At 48.1% G+C, this 23,852-nt stretch overlaps 1 protein-coding gene across 3 annotated transcripts in view; it reads right to left on the bottom strand.

Moving 5' to 3' along the window:
• C4_2H22orf23 (chromosome 4_2 C22orf23 homolog) overlaps positions 1–23,852 on the bottom strand; it is a 46,983-nt gene that overhangs the window by 5,743 nt on the left and 17,388 nt on the right. For all 3 annotated transcript variants that reach the window (XM_069231340.1, XM_069231341.1, XM_069231342.1), the window contains 4 exons: positions 11,386–11,448; positions 11,100–11,288; positions 9,821–9,958; positions 1,377–1,477 (listed from right to left, as the gene is read on the bottom strand). In XM_069231340.1, coding sequence (XP_069087441.1) covers positions 1,377–1,477; positions 9,821–9,958; positions 11,100–11,288; positions 11,386–11,448 — 491 coding nt within the window. The remainder of the gene's footprint in view (positions 1–1,376; positions 1,478–9,820; positions 9,959–11,099; positions 11,289–11,385; positions 11,449–23,852) is intronic.

Here is a 23,852-nt window from a genome sequence, read left to right as displayed (position 1 = left end):
AGGGCAAATGCTGTGCGTAGCAGGGTTTGGCCATCTACTGGGACGGCTTGGATGTCTGGACAGAACGGGTTCTCTATGAAATGTTCATTTGGCATGTGCCTGCAGCACAGGCTTGCCCAAACACATCTGGTTGATTGCCGACATGAGTTTGGCTATCCATAAATTATTCAGTACAGGCCGAAATCTGTACATGGGTTTACCAAAGGGAGCTTGTGTGCCTAATTGGTAACTTATGACATGCATGATTTCGTGCCATTCAGAACTTCATTTCATATCTGAAACCCTGTACTGGTACATAGAGTGAATGTGAACAGCAGTAGGTTTGATGATGTCAGGAGTGATGTCATCAGTGTTGCCACCAATGATACAATTTGAGATCTCATCACTGATATCAGTGATCTTATTGAACGTATCAAAAGTGATTTTGTATGTGAGGTCATAAGCATAGCATGGCAGGGGTAGTTATAGTTAGCTCAGTAAAGTTTTTTTTTGCATTTAAACTGTGATGTTATGACTGACATTTTCACCTAACTATAACATCATTATAACTTGTGCTTTTTTTGCAGTGGATTTTCAGGGTTTTTTTTTAATGTAAAGTAATATTTCATTAACATACCTATCTATATTGCCAATTTAGACCTTGTTTTTTCGGTGAATGTCTGCATTTATTTGACTTAAAACTAAGACTCCCTGCAAGAACACTACTCCCCGCCAAACAAAGCTTTCAGCTGTACACAGTATGGAGTTGCCCGAGGGCCTGGCTGTTTATTTTACAAACAATTAATTCATGAAAGGTAAATCTAAATATTCTAATTATAACCAGTGCCCTTTGTTATCTGCAATTTAAAGATAAACTGCTTTTTAAGATAACTACCCCAAAATAAATATGAAATATAAAAAATGAATAAAGGGTAACACAATATTGTCCTAAATTGCATTTTTGTTCTTCTGGTAACATTTTACAAACCACTCCATCTTCGGCTTCGTAGTTCATGATTTCACCAGAGCCTCTCAATGGCAATATTGGACAAAATTATTATATAGTAATATAAATGCCTAAAGGATCCTCTATCTGGCCCTCTGCCCCTTTTTCTCTCTTTGCCATACTGTCCCCTCACTCAACCCCCCATGCTCTCCTTGTTTCTCTTTCCCTTCTCATGGCCCGCCTATCTCTGTCCACTACAGGTCCCTCAAAATCAGCCCCCAGGTCCTCTGTTATCTTTGCCTCAGGGGATCCCAATGTCTCTAACCTCTCTCTATCCAAGTGCTCCATGTCACTCTCCTTCTGCAAAGGGCTCCTATCCCTTCCTGTCTGCCAGCTTTCCATCCTCCACACACCCTGCCCCCAAGGTATCCTCTTCTGTACTGTAAAATACCTGTGAGATCTCGGTCTCCACAATGCTGCGGTATTTCTTGCCCTGTCCCAAGGCCTCCATCTCATCAAGGAACTGCCGCCTTTCCTGGATCTCATTCACCACTGGAACAAATGAGAACAAACCCCGTTAGCGTCAGACACCAGGGCGTCAAAGTCATGTACAGATGACCCTGACAGAGCAGGAAAATCCTAGAACCATGTCCTAAAGTAGGCTTAAGACCAGATGTGGAGGCAAGTTTAGAAGCAGGTCTCGGTAGGTAGGCTTAGAACGGAGTCTGGAGGCAGGCTTAATAGCAGGACTGGAGGGAAGAAAGCAATAGAACTGTAAGGTATAAGAGAGGAACCCAGCATCCAGAAAGTGAGGAACCACTTCAAGAGGGAAAACAGGCACCAGAAGGAAAAAGAATGAGACCTAGAGGGAAAGAGAAGACCCATAGGAGGAAACAAGAACCAGACCTAGAGGGAATTTGGACTGGAATGGAAAGGAGAACCAGACCTGGAAGAAAGAGAGGCGCAAGGCAGGAAGAGAATACCATCCTTGAGGGGGCCTGGATAGTGTATTAGGGAGTACCCAGACCTGGATTTTAGGGAGGAGCCAGGAGGGAAGAGATGCACAACACCTGAAGGTTAAGAAGGGACCAGACCTGGAAGTTAGGGAGTAACGAGGAATAAAGAGAAGAGCAAGGTCTGGTGACAAAAAAAATTCAGGAGCAGTTAAGATGGAGAGGCAAGATTAATGTGGGGCAAAGCCGTCAAAAGATAGCACCAGTGGGGGAGAGAGCTCATGGAGTAAGGTGCAAGGTAAATAGTGTGGTAGGCACAGTCATTGATTAGCTATGTGAAGATCAAAGTATGCAACATCTGTAGGGACAAAAAAAAATATGCCATTGTGGCCGCAGAAATAAACAAAAGTGTGGTTAGTCTTTGAAATCCACTGAGTTTAAAACAGGAAACTCTAAACTCAATCTCCTCACTTCTAAATAATGGTTTCTTTTCAACAATGACAAATTACCCCCGTCAATAAATGTTTTAGTTTTAAAAAATAATGTTGCAGGAACAGTTACATCTTAGAAAGTGCATATGCTTATATTCTGCTACATAGCACATCCACACACTGGTTAACGTACTGACACAAGCCAGGTGCCAGTGCAATGACACACCACGTAGCATAATATACAAAATGCACAGTGCAGACTATGCGTCTACACTCCTAAGTACCAGGATCACTTCCATGTGGATTGGTAAAACTCCCATATGGTCTGCTATTCCTATGTTCTATTAGTCCACTCCTTTTTTATTTGCCGCACGGGGCATCCATGCAATTGGGCACACAAGAGCCCTCTCCTAGGGTATGGTGCCACCAAATTTTCTGCCTCATCATAGGATCATAAATAGTCGTAAACGCTAGCATAATTCCCTGCTGCATGTGGGAACCCTAGAACATTTAATCCATGTGCCTATTTCCAAAACAATGCGTAGAATCCAGCATACCCAGTGTTGTGGAGCACTTTCCAAAGCCTAGTGTAGGTCAAATTGTTTTTTGAGATTTTAAGTATTTCAAAATAAAAACCCTTTCTCAAAACTACGTTGCAGAATCCTTACATCTAAACTGTGGCCTAAATCTATATATTATGATGGAAAAAGCAGCCTTATATTTAAAAGTTACCAAATAATTTTGTCCCTTTTTTATGGGGGTGGGTGCCTCTAAGTTGTCTAGAGGCATTCAGCCCCATGTTGCCTTGTATTAGCATTTGCCTCTCAGACTCAGTTCTTTTTTCCAGCTCGTGAGAGTTGGACCTCGGAATACTGTATGTATTTTATAGTTCTTTCTGTCAGAATTTTTCAAAAAGCAAAGTCTTTCAACTTTTTTGATTGCTACAAACTAAGAGCCTAGTTTAGAGCTTGGTGGATGTCTTACTCAGTCACAAATGTGACGGATATCCTGTCTGCCGTATTACGATCTCCATTGCTTATTATGGGATCATAATACGGAGGACGGGATATCCGTCACATTTGTGACGGAGTAACCCCTCCACCAAACTCGAAATCAGGCTGTGAGGCTTTTCTAGGTATCCAAGTCTATTTTTTCAAGCAAAGTGCCTTCACAATCAAACATCCTTTATGTGATAGAAAGAATACTGCAACCGACCCCCCACCAAGTTTATGTGGTATACATCCCAGCCTCTCCCTCAACCAAGGAAAGAATTTTGCTCCAAAATGTCTACACGGACGTTCATAGACAGATAGGAAACCAGACCAATAGCCCTCATTATGAGCAACCTGGTTAATTGTGATATGTGTAGGACCTGATTTCTCTGCACATATCACAAAATGAGTTTTGTGATAAATATCAGCAGGTCAAACCTGTCAATATTTATTGCAGAAAAACTGCCCGGTGCTTACTTTGTATGTGGATTTTGGTGAAGTAAAGGTGTGCTTTTCACCAACCCAAATAGGCGTGGAAGCACCATTAGAGCCTGGCTTTTACAATATATGCAGATAATCCTATTCAGACTCCATTGTGATCTCTCATTCTTCCAACACCAAAAAGTAATGTTTTCTTGGTTGACATCAATTTCTCCTTCTAAAAAAGGTCCAGGCCATCCACCATGGAAGCATGGTTGCACAAGAACACCTTTTCCTTTTCCTGCCAGCTCCTTGGATTGGTGGGATAGTTGCTCTTTCTAAACACCAACATCAATCACCATCAGGGATTTCACTTGTGCATAACATCACCTTTCAGGACGTTTTGGCAAGAGGGGCATCCAAACTCAACATCCATTTTGAAGCACCTCATACGGCAGTGGCAGTCATCATGGGGCCTGCATTCCAGCGCAACTCCTAGATCGCTGCTTCATCTAATATGTGGACTTGGAAATGGCAGAAGAAAAGTTCCTCACTCCTGCCACGATGAAAACATCTATGTCTTGTCTACCAAATACTTACAGATCTCTTGGACAGGACACAGCGTGCTTGTATCTGGAACCAAAACCAGATTCTGTTATAGTTCCTACTGTTCAAAAAAACGGCATGGTTCTGCTTCGGAGACATCGGAGGGAAAGCAAAAGGATAGATGCTGCCGAAAAAACAATATGCAGCTTGCCTCCACAGTTCTCAAAACTGCTAGTGAAACAGCACGTTTAGGGAGATTTGAATAATCCCTTTGAGATTCAGCACAGAAGTTTGTGGATGGCCTCCCAAAGGATCAGATGCCGAATTTTTATGAAGCTGTGCATCTAGGTCTGTATAAAAAAAAAGTGGATTATTCTTCATGGTGGAAGAATACCCATCTCAAGGAACATTAACATTATCTCATCAGGGATAGCTAAGCTCAACCCCCTGATAGCTAAATCATACATCAGACACTCTTAACCTAGGGCAATGGGAAAAGTATTTATCCAGCCCCAAAACAGTAATACTAAAGCCAAAACACCAAACAATAGAAATCCCAAACCAAATTATAAAAACAGTATAGATTTTAATAACAGAAATGACACCAGATTAAGGCCATTAAAATATCACCTCACCCATGGACCCTACAGTTTTGCTATTGGGTAATATGGGTAAACACTCAAACTACCCATTAAAGACTCTTGGGGGCTGACTTCTTACTCAGCTCTTTACTGCTGCACAAATAATAATTGGCTTACAGTGGCACACCCAAGTGCCTCCGATGATCCAGATGTGTTGGCCGCCAGTGTGGTCCCTATACTCGATGGAGGATTTGACAGCTGTGGTAAGAGGCAAGATCCCTTAATCTGAGAAAACATGGGCACTGTTTTGCACATTTAAGAAAACCTAGGGCACAAATGGCCTGAGTCCTGGCTGCCTTCCAAAATGTATGCAATGTTCTGCCTTTGTGATACAAGCCCCTCAGAGACTTCAGCCCAGGAGGAAGAGACACATCTGAGTAATTACAACAAGTTTAAAGTGGAAGCACAGGCACTTTTTTGTTTAGCAGGGGTACGTGCACAGAGTTCTCGGTCCAGCAAAAGGATAAAAATCTGGGGTGACTTTGCTGAAAAGACATACTTACTAATGTTTTGTGATGTCCAACCAGGTGATAAGTGCAGGTAAAGGCTTGAAGGAATCTACAGTTTCTGAATTCTCCCACTGCTTCATTCTGAGAAAGTCTTCATCACTATGCCTCACAACACTAAAGCATGGTGCTCAGCTAAAAATATCAAATCTGCCATTCTCAGGTGCCACTCTGTCTTGACAATATAGTGAGGAGAAAATGCTTCTAATTAAAACTGAAGCAGAGCCTCCCAAAGCAGATGGGCTAGAGGAGCATAACATGTTTTTCAAAACCCACTATCATCATAAGGACAGCAGTTATTGTCAAAAGTAGAGTGTTTATTTCCCTCATTAGCCATATCAACATCACCAGCAACAGAGATACTCTTACCATCAAATCTCAGGATCTAGGTCCAAATCTGCCAGCCAAGGTTGGTCTGCTAACTCATCTAGCCACCCACCACCCAACTCCAGATACTGACTGTTCTGTCTCCCTGCTCCCTGTCCCTTTTTAATACTACTCTGGTAGGAGGTTGTATCAATCAACAGAGAGAAGAGTGTAAAAACACTAACAAGTGGGCATTAACTAGTGTTTGAGATGGATGCTCTTTGTTTCAAAGTTCTCCCTCCTACTATTCGCCCAGCATCAACAACAAGTATCACCTAGTCTACCTGTGAAAAGGAGGTGGCTTCATTGCTGAAGAAGAGAGCAGTAGAACCTATCCCTGTCACGAATGGCGGGGGGCAAAAGACATCTATCCAAGATACGTTGTTATATGAAGGGGCCCAGAAGAGGCTTCATGTCCATTTTACATCTTTGTCTGCCCAACAGATGGGTTCAAAGGAAAAGATTCTGCATGCTATCATTCCATCAAATCTTACGTCAGGTCAGAAAAAGGAAATTGGATATGTTTGTTATACCAGAAGGATAAATATTTTCACTTCACAATAGCAAAGAAGCACAGAAAACTAATTTGATTTGTGGTGGGGAAGCTGCATTACAAATACACAGTACAACCCTTCAGTCTGAAGGCTGCACTGCGGACATTGTGCAGCTCACTATCATCATCAAAGGATGTTTATATATTCAAACTTATACGACTAGCTGATTGAAGCAGACAACCTAGTAAAGTCAGAAAGACATCTTCATAACATAATTTTATAGCTACATTGTCTGGTTTTGTAAGTCAGTTTTCAAAAATCAAACATATTGCCAGTCCAAACACTCATTTACCTGGTTTTCTTTGGATGGCAGAGTAATAACCATTAATCAGCCAATAAAAACTCTAAAACTGACAGATACACCTGTTTGCAACAGCTCGAGCTGCCAAATGCTCAAGCTTCACCGCCTGGGTATAGGAAGTAGGCTCTATGATTGCTCTTTTGATAAGGTAGTCAGAGAAACTGCTACACGTTTTTCCTCTATCCCTCTGATTCTATTGGTGCTATTGATGTTGCAGAGTTCGGAACCAACACTGATTCTGATTGCCCTTGAATGGTCCATGTAATGGTGTTTCCTTAACATGCTACAAATGTTTTTAAAACCACACAAGACTTCCACGCAAACCCAAACCTACTGACCAAACTGCAAGGGCAACTATTTCATCTGTACGCAACACCAATTAACTTAGCAGCATGACTTCTGAAATCAGACAAGTTGGAAACTTGAATTTTCCTCCCTTGTATATGGATATTCTGAAGAAAGATAGGAGGCCTGTAACTAGATGCTTTTACGCTTTCAAATGAAAGTGATTTCGTTTGTGATACCAGCAGAAAAATTACAATCACATTTTATCAAGAAGAGATTCGTGTTACATACTGCATCTAACTAAGTGTCAGTTGCAATTTTCTCCAATTAAGGTCCATGTGGCTGCGGTAACTGTATACAGAAACTTCAAAGTTTCAGTAATTGAAGACTTTCTTGAAGGTTTAAAGAAGGTTTCTTTCTGCCAGTAAGAGTTCTTTCCCGCCACAGGAATTCAATTCAAACCTTTCCAATCTAAAGAGCCCTCATTTTGAATCCATCCACAAAGCTTGTAGAATCTAACCTGGAAGACATCTTTTTTTGCACACTATCTCTTATGCATATAATGTTAGCGACTAGCAGACTCTCTCAGCTTTCGACCGCTGTCCTCTTTTTGATTCTATGTAAGTAGGGTAGTAATGATGACTTTTACCCAAAGTGGTTACAAAATTTCATATTAATCAAACTATTACCCTTCTAATATTTTTCAGTAACCAAACCACATTGGCTGAATGCTTTCGCCTTTCCTTAAATGTCATGAGAGTTTTACAATTCTAGTTTGAAAAACACAAGTCATTAAGGAATTCTAACTAGCTTTTTGTTAACTTTTGTCTAATACATGTAGAATTAGTGACCTTAAAACAAAGTGTTTCTCACTGGATTGTTTACTGCATGTCCTTCTGTTATCAATTAGCAAATAAACTTTTACTGGTACTGCCAAGGCCCATTCTACTAGAAGAAAAGTGGCTAGTACCTGCTGGTTAAAGCATGTTGAGTTAGCTGACTCTTGTAGTGTAGTCAGTTGGAAATCTGTTTACACATTTGCTAGCAGCTTTTATCTAGATTCTGATACAATAGCAGACTCTAAAATGGGTTAAGCTACACTTAAGAATCTCTTCTTCTGATGCTCTATAAAGAGCTGCATAAAGCCTCTAAATTGTGCTGTTGTGTCTCCCATTGGCTGGGAGTTGCAGTATATGAGAATTTGCTTATTACTCTTATGAACATTAGTGAATATCCCATGATTCAGAAGAAATTATTACCTACTAGTAATCCTGGTTCTGCATCATAGTGATATTTATTAAAGTCATAGATGGCCCTTGTGCCACCATCACTATTTATCAACAATGTGTGATAAAGGCCAGGAAGTATAGGGTCTGTAAAACTCTACACCTCTGTTAAAAGTAATTTTGTCAGTCAACTTCCAGCACAAGGCATCATTGGTTTTTAACTCTTCTAATTTGAGCCTAGAATACCTTTTCACCATTATTGTAGACTGATTTTGAAGGGTGCACTATGACATTGGATTTGCTGAACTCTGCACCTTTTTGTATAAATATTTGGATTAAGTGTTCAAGGGTCCTTGCATGGAATTATTCTAACACTTACGACATGAATGAAGATCCCTATGACCTCTCTACAGCATCTGACATGGTCTCACATCCTATCCTCATCAGGCACCTGCGCAAGATTGGTATCCAAGGAGAGGCTCTCCACTGTATATGCTTCTTCTGCGTCAATATAGCACAAACTGTCAGACTGGCACTTACTCCTCAGAAGCCCACACACTCATCTGAGGAGGTTCATCGCTCAGCCCCACCCTCTTCAATGCATACATGATCTCTGTGGCCAAGATCATACATGTGCACATCAACAACATCCTCGCCTAAGCTGATTACATGCAACTCACACTCTCCTTTGAGGAAAAGACCCTTACCACAAGAGACAAGTCCAATGCCTGCCTCACCTAAGCTGCTAATTGGATGAAAGCCAATTGTTTCAAGCTGAACACCGACCAGACAGAAGTAGTGGTTTTTGCCAAAAACAGCATGTCATGGGACTCCAACTGGTGGCCAGCTGACCTCTGACCCACATCCACACTCATGCCAGGAACCTCTGAATCATCAATAGCAAACTGGACATGACCACAGAAGGCAATTACGTCACTGCATTCTGCACCCTGAAGATGCTGAGGAAGATTTTCAAATAGCTCCCAAGCAACACCAGCAAACTATCACTCATGCCCTAGCCATCAGAAAGTTGGACTACAGGATCACCAAGCAACTCACCAGAAGACTACAAACTGTCCAGAACTCAGCAGCCAGACTCATCCTGAACAGAACTTACATCACACCATGTCTCAAGGAGCTCCATTGGCAAATGTGCTCATGTCAAACTCTTCACACACATGCACGGCACTGCACAACTTAAGCTCAACATGCCTGAGCAGTAACATCTACTTCCACCAACCACCCAGACACCTCAGCACTGCAGGACTCCTACTCGCACACATCCCATGCTTACACAGAACCAGATAAGGAGGAGAGTTGCTCTCTTACATCCCAGCCAAATATTGGTACAGCAACCACTCCACATTGAAGACTTCTCCTCTGTTTTAGTATTTTACAAGAAGCTGAAGAATTAACTTTTCAGTTAAGCAACCTCTCCTACCCTATTGTGTAAGTTCACTGAAATGTCTTACAACCTGCTCAGTGCCAGGATTCCTTTGCAGCTGGTAGTGCACTTTAGAAATACATGTAACATAATAACAGATATAATGCAGAGCCGGGACTACAAATAACATTTTCTTCCTGCACAGGTATAAGCCAAATTACATTCCAGGGGCAATGGGAGCCGAAAACAACTCTCTCTAGCATAGAAAGATCTCTCATACATGCACATACATTCATCAAACCGGTCAAGCTCAACCTCTGCCACCTCTTCCTTTCGAGGCGCCGGACGGCGGTCCCGTCTCACTTCCGGAACATCCTTTCCGGTTGCCAGGATATTCTGAAGTCGCCGTTTCTCCTTCTCGAGGTCTCCTAAAATCAACAAGATATACCCATAAAGAGCCATAACTCAAGCAATGGGGTTCTCATGCCAGGTTAGAAAGCCTGTGCGACACTTGCCTTATTTTGTTCTGTGGTAAAAAGAGATATTAATGTCTTGCCTTACAACAGGGGTTATGCCCTATATCCACCAGCCTTTCTGTAACCAGGTAAATCCTGTGACATCATCACAGTCTGCATATTTTCTGGTCCCTGTTTGCCACCATTTACCCATTAAAATATTCACTTTATGGAGACATCTGCATGTTTCATAGATATGCCCTAATCCTCTCCTCTAGTTTTGACTTTTTTGGATCCTTATTGCTCTACTGATAAAAGAGAACAGTGTAACCATGCATCCTCTGGGTGGACTGCCTCTGGTTTCAGTCCATTTCTCCTTCTCTCCACCAGCATCAACGTGTTTTGGGAAACTAGAAGAGTTTATAGTGTAGCCCCTGTATCCTCAAGGTGCAGTACTTCTGGAATTTGCCCATTCTTCCTTCTCTCTTCCAGTAGCAACATGTTTTGATCCTTAACTCTCCTCTCATAAGGTGCTACATCTTTGTACACTGACTCTGGATTCAGTCTGTTTCCCTTTCTCCTGTCCATTAGTGACATGTTTCAGGCCTTAGGTCTCCATCGCTGAGGTTTACTGCGTAGATCCTGCAGCTTTAGACGCACTAACTCTAAAATTTGTTGATTCTCCCTTCTGTCATTCAGTGTTGATATGTTTTGATCTTTACGTGATAACTTGCAAGGTGTACAGTGCAGAACCTACAACTTTTGGGTAATTAGCTTAACAACATCCTGCACTGTCAACACATTTTGATACTTATTTAAACCCTTCCTCAGTATATGGTGTAAATTCACTGCAGTGTCTTCGTAACCTGCATCTAAAACCAACCTACTTCCCCTCATCCTACTTCAGCATCACGTTTTCAGATTCAGGTCGTCAGTCATCGGGTTTATAGAATACCCCCATCTCAATTCTGGCACCCTGACTGTGGAATCAGTCAACTTGACTTTTCTTCCCCCAGTCTTAGAGTTCATTTCAATCTTATTATTATGCCGGTCAACCACTGACCTCTTCAGAATGAGGAGGCATGCTTCTTGGCATGTCCTGGCCTATACCTACTGGTCGCCTGCGGCCTGTACTGGTCCCGGTTGTATGCATCCCCAGCACGGCAGCTCTCAGCTGGCCTCAAACAGGGTCGAGGCGGGAGAACAAGAAGGTGGTTCTCCCCAGCTGGAGGTGAGAGGTGTTGAGGGACTTGGCAGTCATTGCTGGAGGTCGGATGACATCTGGTTGGCAAAGCATCCCCTCCTGGGAGCAAATCAGAAATAAAAGGAGAGTGTGATTTATTCGCACTTTGCAGGACTATAGAGGCCTAAGGATAATGATCAATTCCCTGGGGACTTACGCTGGAGATGGGTGCGGAGCTGACGCTGCTGGAAGTTTGTCAGTTTGGATTCCTGCATCATCACTGGGGGAGAGAGAAGAGAAAGGCATTACTCATCAATACAGACAAAGGAGGGAGATCATACTGATCAATACAAAGTGAAGCAGGAGACATCTTATCAACAGAAAAGAGAGAAATATTTCTACGAATTTCAGGAAAAAAAACATATGTAACTGATCCTTAATCAACATTACAGGGGGAAGAGGCAGAGAACTTCTGAAAGTCATCAATATAAAGAGTAACCTTACTAATCAAAATAGAGGTAGGAGGGAAACATAACTGATCAACACAGAGACGAGGGAGACATGACTGAGCAGTACAAACCTAGAAGAGCAAGACTGCACAGAAACTTGTGATGACATTGTATAAAATATGCAAAACCAGAAGAATCCAACAGGAGTTCTGGGATAGTCCTATTTTAAGAGTACTCCAAGGGAACTGCATTAGTCCATCAGTGGCAGCAATTTCGTTTTTAACTGCCAGCTTAACTGTCTGTGTTTGGTCAAAGTCTTTAAGCATTGGATTAGTGCAGTGTCATCCACACCAATGTGTTTGATCGAGGTGGAGATGAAGATGCTTGTACTAATAGTAGAAAGACATGACAGGGATGCAAGCCTGATTACAGGAAAAACAAAGGGGGTATGAATAATCAAAATTAGAGAGAAAGGGGGCATGAACACAATCCCACACACATCGCTGGACACATCCTAGATGTCATTTTTTTCAAAGCATAAACTAGTTACCGTTCATAGCATCATGCCAATCAGATGGTAAGACCACCATTTGTAACTTTCCGACATAAAACACCACAAATCAACACACCCCACAGCAACTTACATACATGCACCTATCGACCATGGAGCAAACTAAATTTTGAAGAATTAGAAACACAACTAACAGCCAACACAGATCTAGATACAATCAATTCTGTTCCAAAACTTTATGAGTGGCTACAGGAAGCTTTTGATATCCTAATACCACTCAGAAAGACTAAACAGGACAAAAGAAAACCAACACCTTGGAGAAACACAGAATTTAAAAAGATAAAGCAACAAATCAGAAGGTTGCAGCGAACCTGGCTAAAAACAAACAACATTCAAGACAAACTGCACCCACACAAACTTCACAGAATATACAAATCACCAATCGAAAAAATATTTTTAAAAAAGGTACTACTCAAACAGAATTCAAAATACTATGGTGGTCATTCTGACCTCGGCGGTAAAAGGCGCCTACCGCCGGTCAGAAATCCTCCATAATCCCGCCGCGGTCGCGGAAACCCGCCACGGTCATTCTGACCCGCAGAAGGCAAACCTCCGAAAATCCGACAGCCACAACAGACCGCCAGACCAGCGGTCGGCGGAAAAGTGGAGGTGACAAAACCTCCACCGTCACGCCAACAGAAATACGCCCATGCCATTACGACCCACGAATCCACGCGGCGGTCTTTCAAACGCGGTATTCCATTGGCGGGACACACCGCCGCGGTCAGAATACACACAAACGAACAAAACTCAGCCACATTGGCCGATTTGAATACCACACACCTGATACACATACACACACCACTCCCACACACACAATACAATATAAAACACACACCCACATCACCCACAAACCCCTACGACCACAAATTCTGAAAGAAGGCCAGAGCGAGACACCACCATCCACAAACTAGCAGCCACAGCCACTCAACACCATCACCCACACACTATCCACACACAAAACAACACACACCACCACACTCAACACACTTAACTACACATACTCCACCCCACACATCATACACACCACCCCATGGCACCCCAAAGACAGCCCCGCTTCTCAGACGAAGAACTCAGGGTCATGGTGGAGGAAATCGTTCGGGTAGAGCCCCAGCTGTTCGGCACACAGGTCCAATACACCAGCATTGCCCGGAGGACGGAGCTATGGCAGAGGATTGTCGACAGGGTCAACGCTGTGGGACAGCACCCCAGAAATCGGGAAGACATCAGGAAGCGATGGAACGACCTACGGGGGAAGGTGCGTTCCATGGTATCCAGGCACAACATCGCCGTGCAGAAGACTGGCGGAGGACCCCCACCTCAACCCCCACAATTTACAACATGGGAGGAGGAAGTCTTGAACATCCTGCATCCTGACGGCCTCGCAGGAGTCGGCGGAGGAATGGATACTGGTAAGTTGAAGCTTCACTACTGCTTCCCCCCCACCTGCATGCCAAATCATACCCCAACCCTCACCCCCATCCTCGAACCCCACCCTCACCCCCACCACCATCCTCACCCCCACCCTCACCCCCACCACCATCCTCACCCCCACCCCCAGCACACCTATTCCCTGCCAATGTCTCACCATCACAACCCACACATCCAAAAACCTAGGCCTGCATGCGTCCACTAAGCATGGACACCCATCACCAAAGCATGCCCAATGCATATACACATCCCCCCCACAAGCCACCCTCACCAAAGCCCCCACACACGAATGCCAGCACTTGGGGACACGGGAACCCACAGATACACCCATATGCCACACATTGAAACTATAACCATACCTCTATACCCCTGCAGGACCCGACCGTCAACACACCGCCGCGGAGGGCCCAGAATTCTCCACACCCCCCACCCAAGAGGCCGTCAGCGATGACAGCAGCTCTGTCGACCTGGACACCAATGACCAGCCCGGACCATCGGGGACCTCTGGACAGTCGGTTCCCCTCACACAGGCCCAGGCCACTACAGACCCAAACCCCTCTGGGAACACCAGCACAGCTCCCACCCAGCGGGCCCATGCCTCTGTCTCCAGGGCGCGTCAATCTGCGGTGTGTCTACCACTACAGGGCACCCAGGATAACCCACCACCCCAACAACAACAGGGACCTGGGGGCAGTGGTAGTGGGCACACCGGCCAGGGGGCAGAGGCCCAGGGAAACAGGGCAACTCGGAGGGCAGCTGTGCGACAGGGGGGGGACGGGCCCAGGGAACCCACTCTCCACGAGGCCCTCACCACCATCATGGGAGCATACAACCGCTCCCAGGAGACGATGGCGACGGTACTGGCCCGGTTCCAGGAGATCCAGGTACTGCAGGAGGAACACTATCGGGGGTACAGGGAGGACATCAGAGCCCTCACCTCCACCCTGGTTACCATGGTAGGGCTGCTGCAGGACCTCATCAACACCAGGACGGACACTCAACAACACCCAAGGGCCCCTGCCACTAGCCTGGACCAAGAACAGCCAACCACCTCCGCCGGCGCTAGTGGACAGGAGGCCCCCGCACAGCAGCAGCCCACCAGACCCCCACCTCCTGCAGGAGAAGAACCACCCCGCAAGAGGGCCCTGAGATCTCGCAAGAAGACAGAGTAGGATGTCAAGACCCCCGCCAGCAAAGGATACCACCTGATGTCATCCCACTGTCCCACATTGTCACCCTGTCCATCCTTGAACTGCCCATGCTCCATCTCTCCACAGGCCTCTGGACAATGCACCTGTGTGACTGTTACTCTGGACTCTGCCATGGACATTCCTTCACCATAGCCCCCACCCACTTGAAACCACCCATCCCATTTTGAGCACTTAAATAAACACCTATTTTGCACAAAACTATCTGGAGTCTGGCTGTGATTTCAAAATATTGTAATTGACATGACAGTGCAAATATGTCCTTGTACATAGTGAAGTCAACAAACAGCTGCCACAAAGCTGTAGTCCATGGGGAAACGAAGCACAGGACTCGTAGTGGGGACCCCAGATCTGAAATAGGGAGGGAAAAGCCACAAATCAGTCATCATACACTGGGGCAAATAGACAGGCAGCAGAGATGCAGGAGAGTAGTTCACATTTACTAAATTATCTTTGAATTGTTACCTGTGTCCTATTGGAAGTACTGTTCAATGATTCTGTCCCTGTTGTCTGTTTCAGCCCCGTCGTCTTCCTCCTCGTCACTCTCCTCAGGTTCCACCGCTGCCACAACACCACCGTCTCGACCATCCTCCTGCAGGAAAGGCACCTGGCGGCGCAAAGCCAGGTTGTGAAGCATGCAGCAGGCCACGATGATGTGACACACCTTCTTAGGTGAGTACATTAGGGATCCACCTGTCATATGCAGGCACCGAAACCTGGCCTTTAGGAGGCCAAAGGTGCGTTCGATCACCCTCCTAGTACGCCCATGGGCCTCATTGTACCGTTCCTCTGCCCTGGTCCGGGGATTCCTTACTGGGGTCAGTAGCCACGACAGGTTGGGGTACCCAGAGTCCCCCAATAGCCATACACGGTGTCTCTCTAGCTGTTCCATCACGAAAGGGATGCTGCTATTCCTCAGGATGTAGGCGTCATGCACTGACCCTGGGAATTTGGCATTTACATGCGAGATGTACTGGTCAGCCAAACACACCACCTGGATGTTCATTGAATGGTAACTTTTTCTGTTCCTGTACACCTGCTCCCTGTCTCTTGGGGGAACCAAAGCCACATGGGTCCCATCAATGGCACCAATGACGTTGGGAATATGTCCAAGGGTGTAGAAATCACCCTTCACTGCAGCCAATTCGCCCACCTCAGGGAAAATGATGTAGCTCCTCACGTATTTCATCAGGGCAGACAACACTCTGGATAACACCTTCGAAAACATGGGCTGAGACATCCCAGAAGCAATTCCCACTGTTGTCTGAAATGACCCACTTGCCAAGAAATGGAGTACTGACAGGACCTGCACCAGAGGGGGAATCCCTGTGGGTTGGCGGATGGGGGACATCAGGTCGGGCTCCAGCTGGGCACACAGTTCATGTATAGTGGCACGGTTAAGACGGTAGGTCAGGATAATGTGGCGTTCTTCCATTGTCGACAGGTCCACCAGCGGTCGGTACACGGGAGGATTCATCCGTCTCCTCGCCAAACCCAGCGGACGGTGCCTAGGAAGGACAACATGGAGCACACAGTCAAGCAACCCACAGGTACGTACTCACAGCTAGCACAGTAAACGATTCTCTATGCAGTGAATGGCGTGTCTGAGTGGCTATGCAAGGCCTAGGCCTGTGTGACGCAGTTGAAATTGAGCCATGTGGACCCTCGAAATGGCGGCTGCCTGACCTGTGAAGTGTGACAATGGGATGTGAGGTCAATGCGCTGGCGTGGCACACCGCGGCGGGCGGCGGGCGAAGACCGCGGCGCGAAGCCGCATTGGTTAACATTGAAGCCTATGGGTTTCAGGAGCCAATGGCGAAGGGCGCCGGCGGTGGCGGTACGCACCGCCGCGGTACGCACCGCCGCGGACGTGACCGCCATTTTCTATCTACTTATCCACTTGCGACTTGAACTTTCACAGGAGAGGACCTATACTGCAAGTGTTGCTGTGACCTTGGTCTGGAAGGGACAATGGCTGCTGCGCCTGGGGAAAGGGCCCCTGCCTTCACTGGAGAGGAGTAGGAGAAACTTGTGGATGGGGTCCTCCCCCAGTATGCGCTACTCTACGGTCCTCCAGACCAACAAGTGAGTTTAATTCAATCTGGATTTGGGGCCACTGGCTGGCTTGGGGGCATGGCGGGGGGCCTGGCGGGGATGGGGGGCGTTGGGCCTGGCTTGGGGGCCTGGCGGGGGGCCTGGCGGGGATGGGGGGGCATGTTGGGGCATGGCGGGGGGCCTGGCGGGGATGGGGGGGCATGTTGGGCCTGGTGGGGGGCATGGCGGGGGGCCTGGCGGGGATGGGGGGCGTTGGGCCTGGCTTGGGGGCCTGGCGGGGATGGGGGGGCATGTTGGGGCATGGCGGGGGGCCTGGCGGGGATGGGGGGCGTTGGGCCACTGGCAACGAAAATGCAGACAAACTTGAACGTGGTATTTCTCCCTCCCTGTACGTGTCACATAGGTCCGCGCCCATGAGAAGATCGGGATTTGGCGTGCCATCGCCAAGGAAGTCCGGACCCTGGGGGTCCACCATCGACGGGGCACCCACTGCCGCAAGAGGTGGGAGGACATCCGCCGCGGGACCAAGAAGACCGCCGAGTCTCTGCTGGGGATGGCCTCCCAACGTAGGCGGGGTGCCTGCCGTCAACTGACCCCCCTGATGTTCCGGATCCTGGCGGTGGCCTACCCTGATTTGGATGGGCGCGTGAGGGCAGCACAGCAGACACAAGGGGGTGAGTACAAGCATTATCTACTCTGTTGTCGCGCAGTGGAGGTGTCTGGGTGGGGGAGGAGGGCTGTGGGTCCCCCTAGGCCAGGGCGATATCTGTAGGCTGGGCACCCCCGTAAGCCCCTGTGTCCCCAGCCACCACCCTCAGTAGTTTGTCAGTACAGCCATCCCTGGGCCGTGTCATCCATGGGTGCAGATGTCAACTCTAGGCGTGTAGGGCATGTTCCACGGAATGCGTAGCGGACCCCAAGTGCGCAACTTAGTGCAGGGGGCATCTGTGTCTGTCATGTCCGCTAACTGTACCGGAGATCCATGTACTCAATATCCCTTTATTTCTCTCTCCCCCCCCCTTTTTGTTTGTCTTTCTGTGCTTGTGTGCATCAGCATCATCAGGCGGAGGAGAAGTGGCATCGGGGCAGGAGGGAGCTGCATCTCACATGGCCCAGGAGGGCCATGCCACAGAGTCAGACTGGACCAGTGAGACGGAGGGCGAGGGGAGCTCCACAACGGGGACGACTGGACCCTGCAGCGACACGGACACGTCCTCGGAAGGGAGCTCCCTTGCGGGGGTGGCACCATCCGTGCCCCCCGCCATTACAGGTACAGCCGCCACCCAGCGCATCATCTCCGCCCTCCCAGCAGCCCCTCAGCGTTCGCCCCGTGCCCGCTCTGCCAGGAAGCCGGGCATCTCCTTCGCCCCAGGCACCTCAGGCCCTGCCCCTGTTACCCCCGCTGCCCTCAGTGAGGAGGTCATTGACCTCCTCCGAACGCTCATTGTTGGGCAGACTACCCTTTTGAATGCCATCCAGGGGGTGGAGAGGGAGGTTCATCGCAGCAATGCGTACCTGGAGGGCATTCATTCGGGTCAGGCTGCCCATCAGCGATCGTTCCAGGCTCTGGCCTCAGCACTGACGGCAGCCATTGTCCCTGTCTCCTGCCTCCCTCTACTAACTCCCTCCTCCCAGTCTCCTGTTCCTCTGCCTGTCCCACCCACACCATCAGACCAGCCTGCACACACCTCAACACCCAAGAGAAGCTCATCCAAACATAAGCACCACAGATCACGCAGACATTCACACACGCAACATTCCGATGCAGACATGCCAACAGTCACTACCACCTCTGTGACCCCCACCTCCTCGTCTCCCTCCTCTCTCCCTGTGACGTCTACACTCACACCTCCATTCACCTTACCATCAGCCAGTGTTTCCATCACCAGCACACCCTCCACTCCAGTCCGCACACGTGCAGTCACCACCCCCACTGCCATTTACACGTCCCCTGTGTCCTCTCCCACTGTGTCTGTCACCCCCTCTTCCACACCACACAAACGCAGCCACCCACCCACCCAACAGCCATCCACCTCACGACAGCCTATCCCTCCTGCACCTGCACCCAAAGACAGCAAACGTGACTCACCTACAACCACATCCTCTCCCTCCACTCCCATTCCCACTGTACCTACCACTCTCCATTGTCCCAAGAAACTCTTCCTCGCCACTGCTAACTTCTTTCCTGACCCTGAGCCCCCCCCTCCTTCTCGTCGGGGTAAGAAGAGCACCTCAGCCACCACCAGCCCTGCAGCCCCCTTGACAAGGGTGCAGGGGTATTGGAGCCCACCAGCCCGCATGTCTGGATCTTCGCCCAGCAGCAAGGGGACAGCCAGCCCACCCCCTGGGAAGAGGAGCAGAAGGCGGAAGGGGCGCCGCAGGAGCCCGGCTTCTACATCCCCCCCGGACACCACCCAGAGACAGTCACCAGCCACAGCTCCAAAGGGAGGAAAGGGCCACAGACTCCCGACTAAGGAGGGCAAGGGCAGCAAGTCGGAGAGGTCAGGCTGCAGGCCTGCTGCCCAGGAGGAGCCCACCACCCCCATAGCCGCTGCCCAGGGAGGACCCAGCCCAGCTGGCCAGGAGGGCCCCACCACCCACAGCCCAGGTGGGCATTGAAGGAGCACCATCCCCGCTGCCCAGGAGGGCACCACCAGGCAATGAGCAGTTGGCCATAGACCGGCCGCCGTCTCAAGCCCCGCTGAACTGGGCCCCGCCGTCTCAAGCACCGCTGAACTGGGCCCCGCCGTCTCCAGCACCGCTCCGCTGGGCCCCGCCGTCTCAAGCACCGCTGAACTGGGCCCCGCCGTCTCAAGCACCGCTGAACTGGGCCCCGCCGTCTCAAGAACCGCTGAACTGGGCCCCGCCGTCTCAAGCACCGCTCCACTGGGCCCCGCCGTCTCAAGCACCGCTGAACTGGGCCCCGCCGTCTCAAGAACCGCTGAACTGGGCCCCGCCGTCTCAAGCACCGCTCCGCTGGGCCCCGCCGTCTCAAGCACCGCTGAACTGGGCCCCGCCGTCTCAAGAACCGCTGAACTGGGCCCCGCCGTCTCAAGCACCGCTCCGCTGGGCCCCGCCGTCTCAAGAACCACTGAACTGGGCCCCGCCGTCTCAAGAACCACTGAACTGGGCCCTTCAAGGCAAGACCCGCTGAACTGGGCCCTTCAAGGCAAGAAGCGCTGAACTGGGCCCTTCAAGGCAAGAAGCGCTGAACTGGGCCCTTCCAGGCAAGAACCGCTGGCCCTTTGGCAGACGTGGCAGGGCAGGATCTGTCTCGGGCAGGGCTGCAGGATGTCCTCTGGCCAACATGCCTCCTCCAGTGGCAGTGGGGTCTGTTATGGACTGTTTGGACTGTGGCTTTGCTCTCCCCAGGATGGCCCAGTAGGCAGGCCACCCACTGTATGGACTGTATGGACTGTGGCTTTGCACTCCCCAGGATGGCCCAGTGGGCAGGCCACCCACTGTATGGACTGTATGGACTGTGGCTTTGCACTCCCCAGGATGGCCCAGTGGGCAGGCCACCCACTGTATGGACTGTATGGACTGTGGCTTTGCACTCCCCAGGATGGCCCAGTGGGCAGGCCACCCACTGTATGGACTGTATGGACTGTGGCTTTGCACTCCCCAGGATGGGCCAGTGGTCATGGAGTCCCCTCGTGGATCTGGCGTCGTGTACTCAAGTGGCTGAGGTGCCCCCCCTTCCCTTCCCCCTGAGGTGCCTGTCCTATTTTCTTTCTGATGCCCCTGCAGTGTTCTCTCCGTGGAGTTCTTGTCGTGGGACTGGGCCTTGCCCCTTTGCACAGGACCCCTGTGGTCCACGGACAGTGGTTGGACTACATTTAGTAGCTGTATATATTTTGTACATAGTTTATTTATTAATTGGGATTACTGGTGTCCATATTTCAATATATCTGCCCGTTTATGATCTCTTCTTTTGGTCTTTGCATTATTTCGGAAGGGGGGGGTTTGTGGGTTGTGACAGTGATCTGTGGGAATGCATTGATGTGTGTGTTGTAGTGGGTATGGGTGGGTGGGTGTGTGCCGGTAATCTTTTCCCTCCCCTGTGTCGTAGGTGCAGTACTCACCGATGTCTTCCGCGCCGCCGGGCGTGCTCCTGGTACAGGAGCAGGTATAGGAGTGCGGGGATGACCTGCAACTCGGGTTCCATACTGCCGGAATCTCGCGTGGAGTGCGTAGAGGTGAGCGTTTTCCCGTTCGTAGTCTGTTTCCGCCATGTTTTTATCGGCGGTGCTCCCGCCCCGGAAAAGGTGGCGGATTGGTGGGTCGTGATAGGGTGGGCGGTACATTGTCTGCCGCCTGGCTGTTGGCGGGGACCGCCGCGCTGTTTGTTTGTGCCACCGTGGCGGTCGGAGTGTTAATGCGGCGGGCTGTGTTGGCGGTTCCCGCCAGGGTCAGAATTGCATATTTTGGACCGCCGGCCTGTTGGCGGCTTGGCCGCCGCATTATCACCGACCGCCAGGGTCAGAATGAGGGCCTAAATCTGCAACCAAAGAATTTTATAAAATTCTCAATGAATTTCGAAAACCTAAATGCGTGGAAGGAAGTCATCCCACTACTCAAGTTTTCACAAGCTGACAACTCATTACACAACCAAGGCAGACGCATTGGACTCCTATTTAAAACAGAAGAGAACCATCAGCACCAACCCTTTCCTAAAATCCCCTCTAAGAATAAACTAACCCAGCCTCTACAGTCCTTCAAACAAATATCATAAGGTGAATTTATGGATTTGGTCAAGCCAAGCAGGCCTTCCGGCTGCCCTTCTGACCCTTGACCACCTCACAGCTTCAAGAGCATTCTTTTATCTACTTCTGCTGCACACCTGTAAGAAGAATCATCAACAACTCTTTAACTACAGGAACTTTTCCTGAAGACCTGAAAAAGGCATACATACGTCTGTTATTAAAGAAAACAAACATAGACCCACAGGACCCCAACAACTACAGACCAATCACAAATGGACCTTTCCTGGGCAAACTGAAAGAAAGAGCAGCATTCGCCCATATGTCACAATTCATTGAAGACAATTCCATACTTTCAGACTACCAAACTGGATTCCGCACAGGAAGAGGCACTGGCATGCATAGCAATCTGGGATGATCTTAAAAACAGAGTCGACTGCACTACTTCTCTTGGACCTCTCGGCTGCCTTTGATACGATTGACCATGACACCCTAATTCAAAGACTCCACAAAGCCGGCATAGAAGGGACTGCTCTAGACTGGATTACATCCTACCTTCAAAACAAAACTAATATTATCTATTCTCCACCTTTCTCCAAATCTACATGATATCATTACCAGAAGTGATGAATGATTTCCAACTCACGTGCTACAACTATGAAGATGACACACAAAAACTACTTAAATTAGAATGCCCCAAAGACATTGAAAACTCTTCAGTTGCCTCAGAGCCGTTGATCAGTGGATGACTTGGAGCCATCTCAAACTAAATGCTTCCGAAACGGAAATACTCACATGTGGTGTTTGGAAAAACTATGACCCACTGTTTGCCTGGCCTGACAATCTCAGACCATCTCCTCAACTATCCAAGGATGTTAAAAACCTTGGAATTACCATGGACTCCAGGTTAACAATGAATGCCCAAGTGGACAAATTAGCACGAACAAACTTCATCACCTTGAAGACTCTGTGATGCCTCTTCCCCCACCTCGTATTTCCACACAAGATGCAGGCTACTATCTCTCTTGTACTATCCAAACTGGATTATGCCAATAGCCTCTACCATGGATCATCTCTATCTATTATGAAAAAACTACAACGTATTCAGAACTCTGCTACCAGGCTACAATTACATATAAAGTCACAAACCCACATCTCCCCTGCCTTGAGAGCACTACACTGGTTACCCGTTGCCAGAAGATCCACCTTCAAGCTGCTCTGTATCACCCACAAAGCTATACATGGAACAGGACCGCTTTTAGCAGAAATAAAATAACCAAATAAATTCAACAAAGTAACCTCAGCTCAAGATTGGCACCCTGCCTTAGATCGCCACCATACAAGAAAAAGACTAAAGGTGGTACATCCTTCTCCGTTCAAGCAGCCAACTATGGAATTCATTACCCCAAATATAAGATGCATGGATAACTATCTTGTCTTCAGAACCACCATATTCAAACAGGAATGGACTGCATATGCCTGTGTTGATAAATATTTGTATTCTGATTGTGTGCATATTCTAGATATGTACAGTTTTTTAGGAAATATGTATTGCTACTATGTCATAACAATAGATTATACACATACTCTTTAAAACTGTTTAACAAATGTATATTTACTCACTGTTAAGTATATATATATGTGTGTGTGTGTGGTATGCATGTGTGTAGTGTGCATCTATGTGAATATACATATACAGAGACGCAATGGAAGTGTGACTGATCAATGCAAAAGAAGAAAATGACTTAACAGAGTAATATGGAGAAAAGAGTAAATGTGAGAAGGTAGCCTCTTTCTAGCCTTGTTACCCCCACTTTTGGCCTGTTTGTGAGTGTATGTCAGGGTGTTTGTCACTGTTTTCACTGTCTCACTGGGATCCTGATAGCCAGGCCTCAGTGCTCATAGTGAAAACACTATGTTTTCAGTATGTTTGTTATGTGTCACTGGGATCCTGCTGGTCAGGACCCCAGTGCTCATAGGTTTGTGGCCTATATGTATGTGTCACTGGGACCCTGTCACACAGGGCCCCAGTGCTCATAGGTGTGCATGTATATGTTCCCTGTGTGGTGCCTAACTGTCTCACTGTCTCACTGAGGCTCTGCTAACCAGAACCTCAGTGGTTATGCTCTCTCATTACTTTCAAATTGTCACTAACAGGCTAGTGACCAATTTTACCAATTTACATTGGCTTACTGGAACACCCTTATAATTCCCTAGTATATGGTACTGAGGTACCCAGGGTATTGGGGTTCCAGGAGATCCCTATG

This window comes from Pleurodeles waltl, chromosome 4_2, assembly GCF_031143425.1.
Source record: "Pleurodeles waltl isolate 20211129_DDA chromosome 4_2, aPleWal1.hap1.20221129, whole genome shotgun sequence".
Lineage (NCBI taxonomy): Eukaryota > Metazoa > Chordata > Amphibia > Caudata > Salamandridae > Pleurodeles > Pleurodeles waltl.
This window is presented reverse-complemented; position numbering and strand designations above follow the sequence as displayed.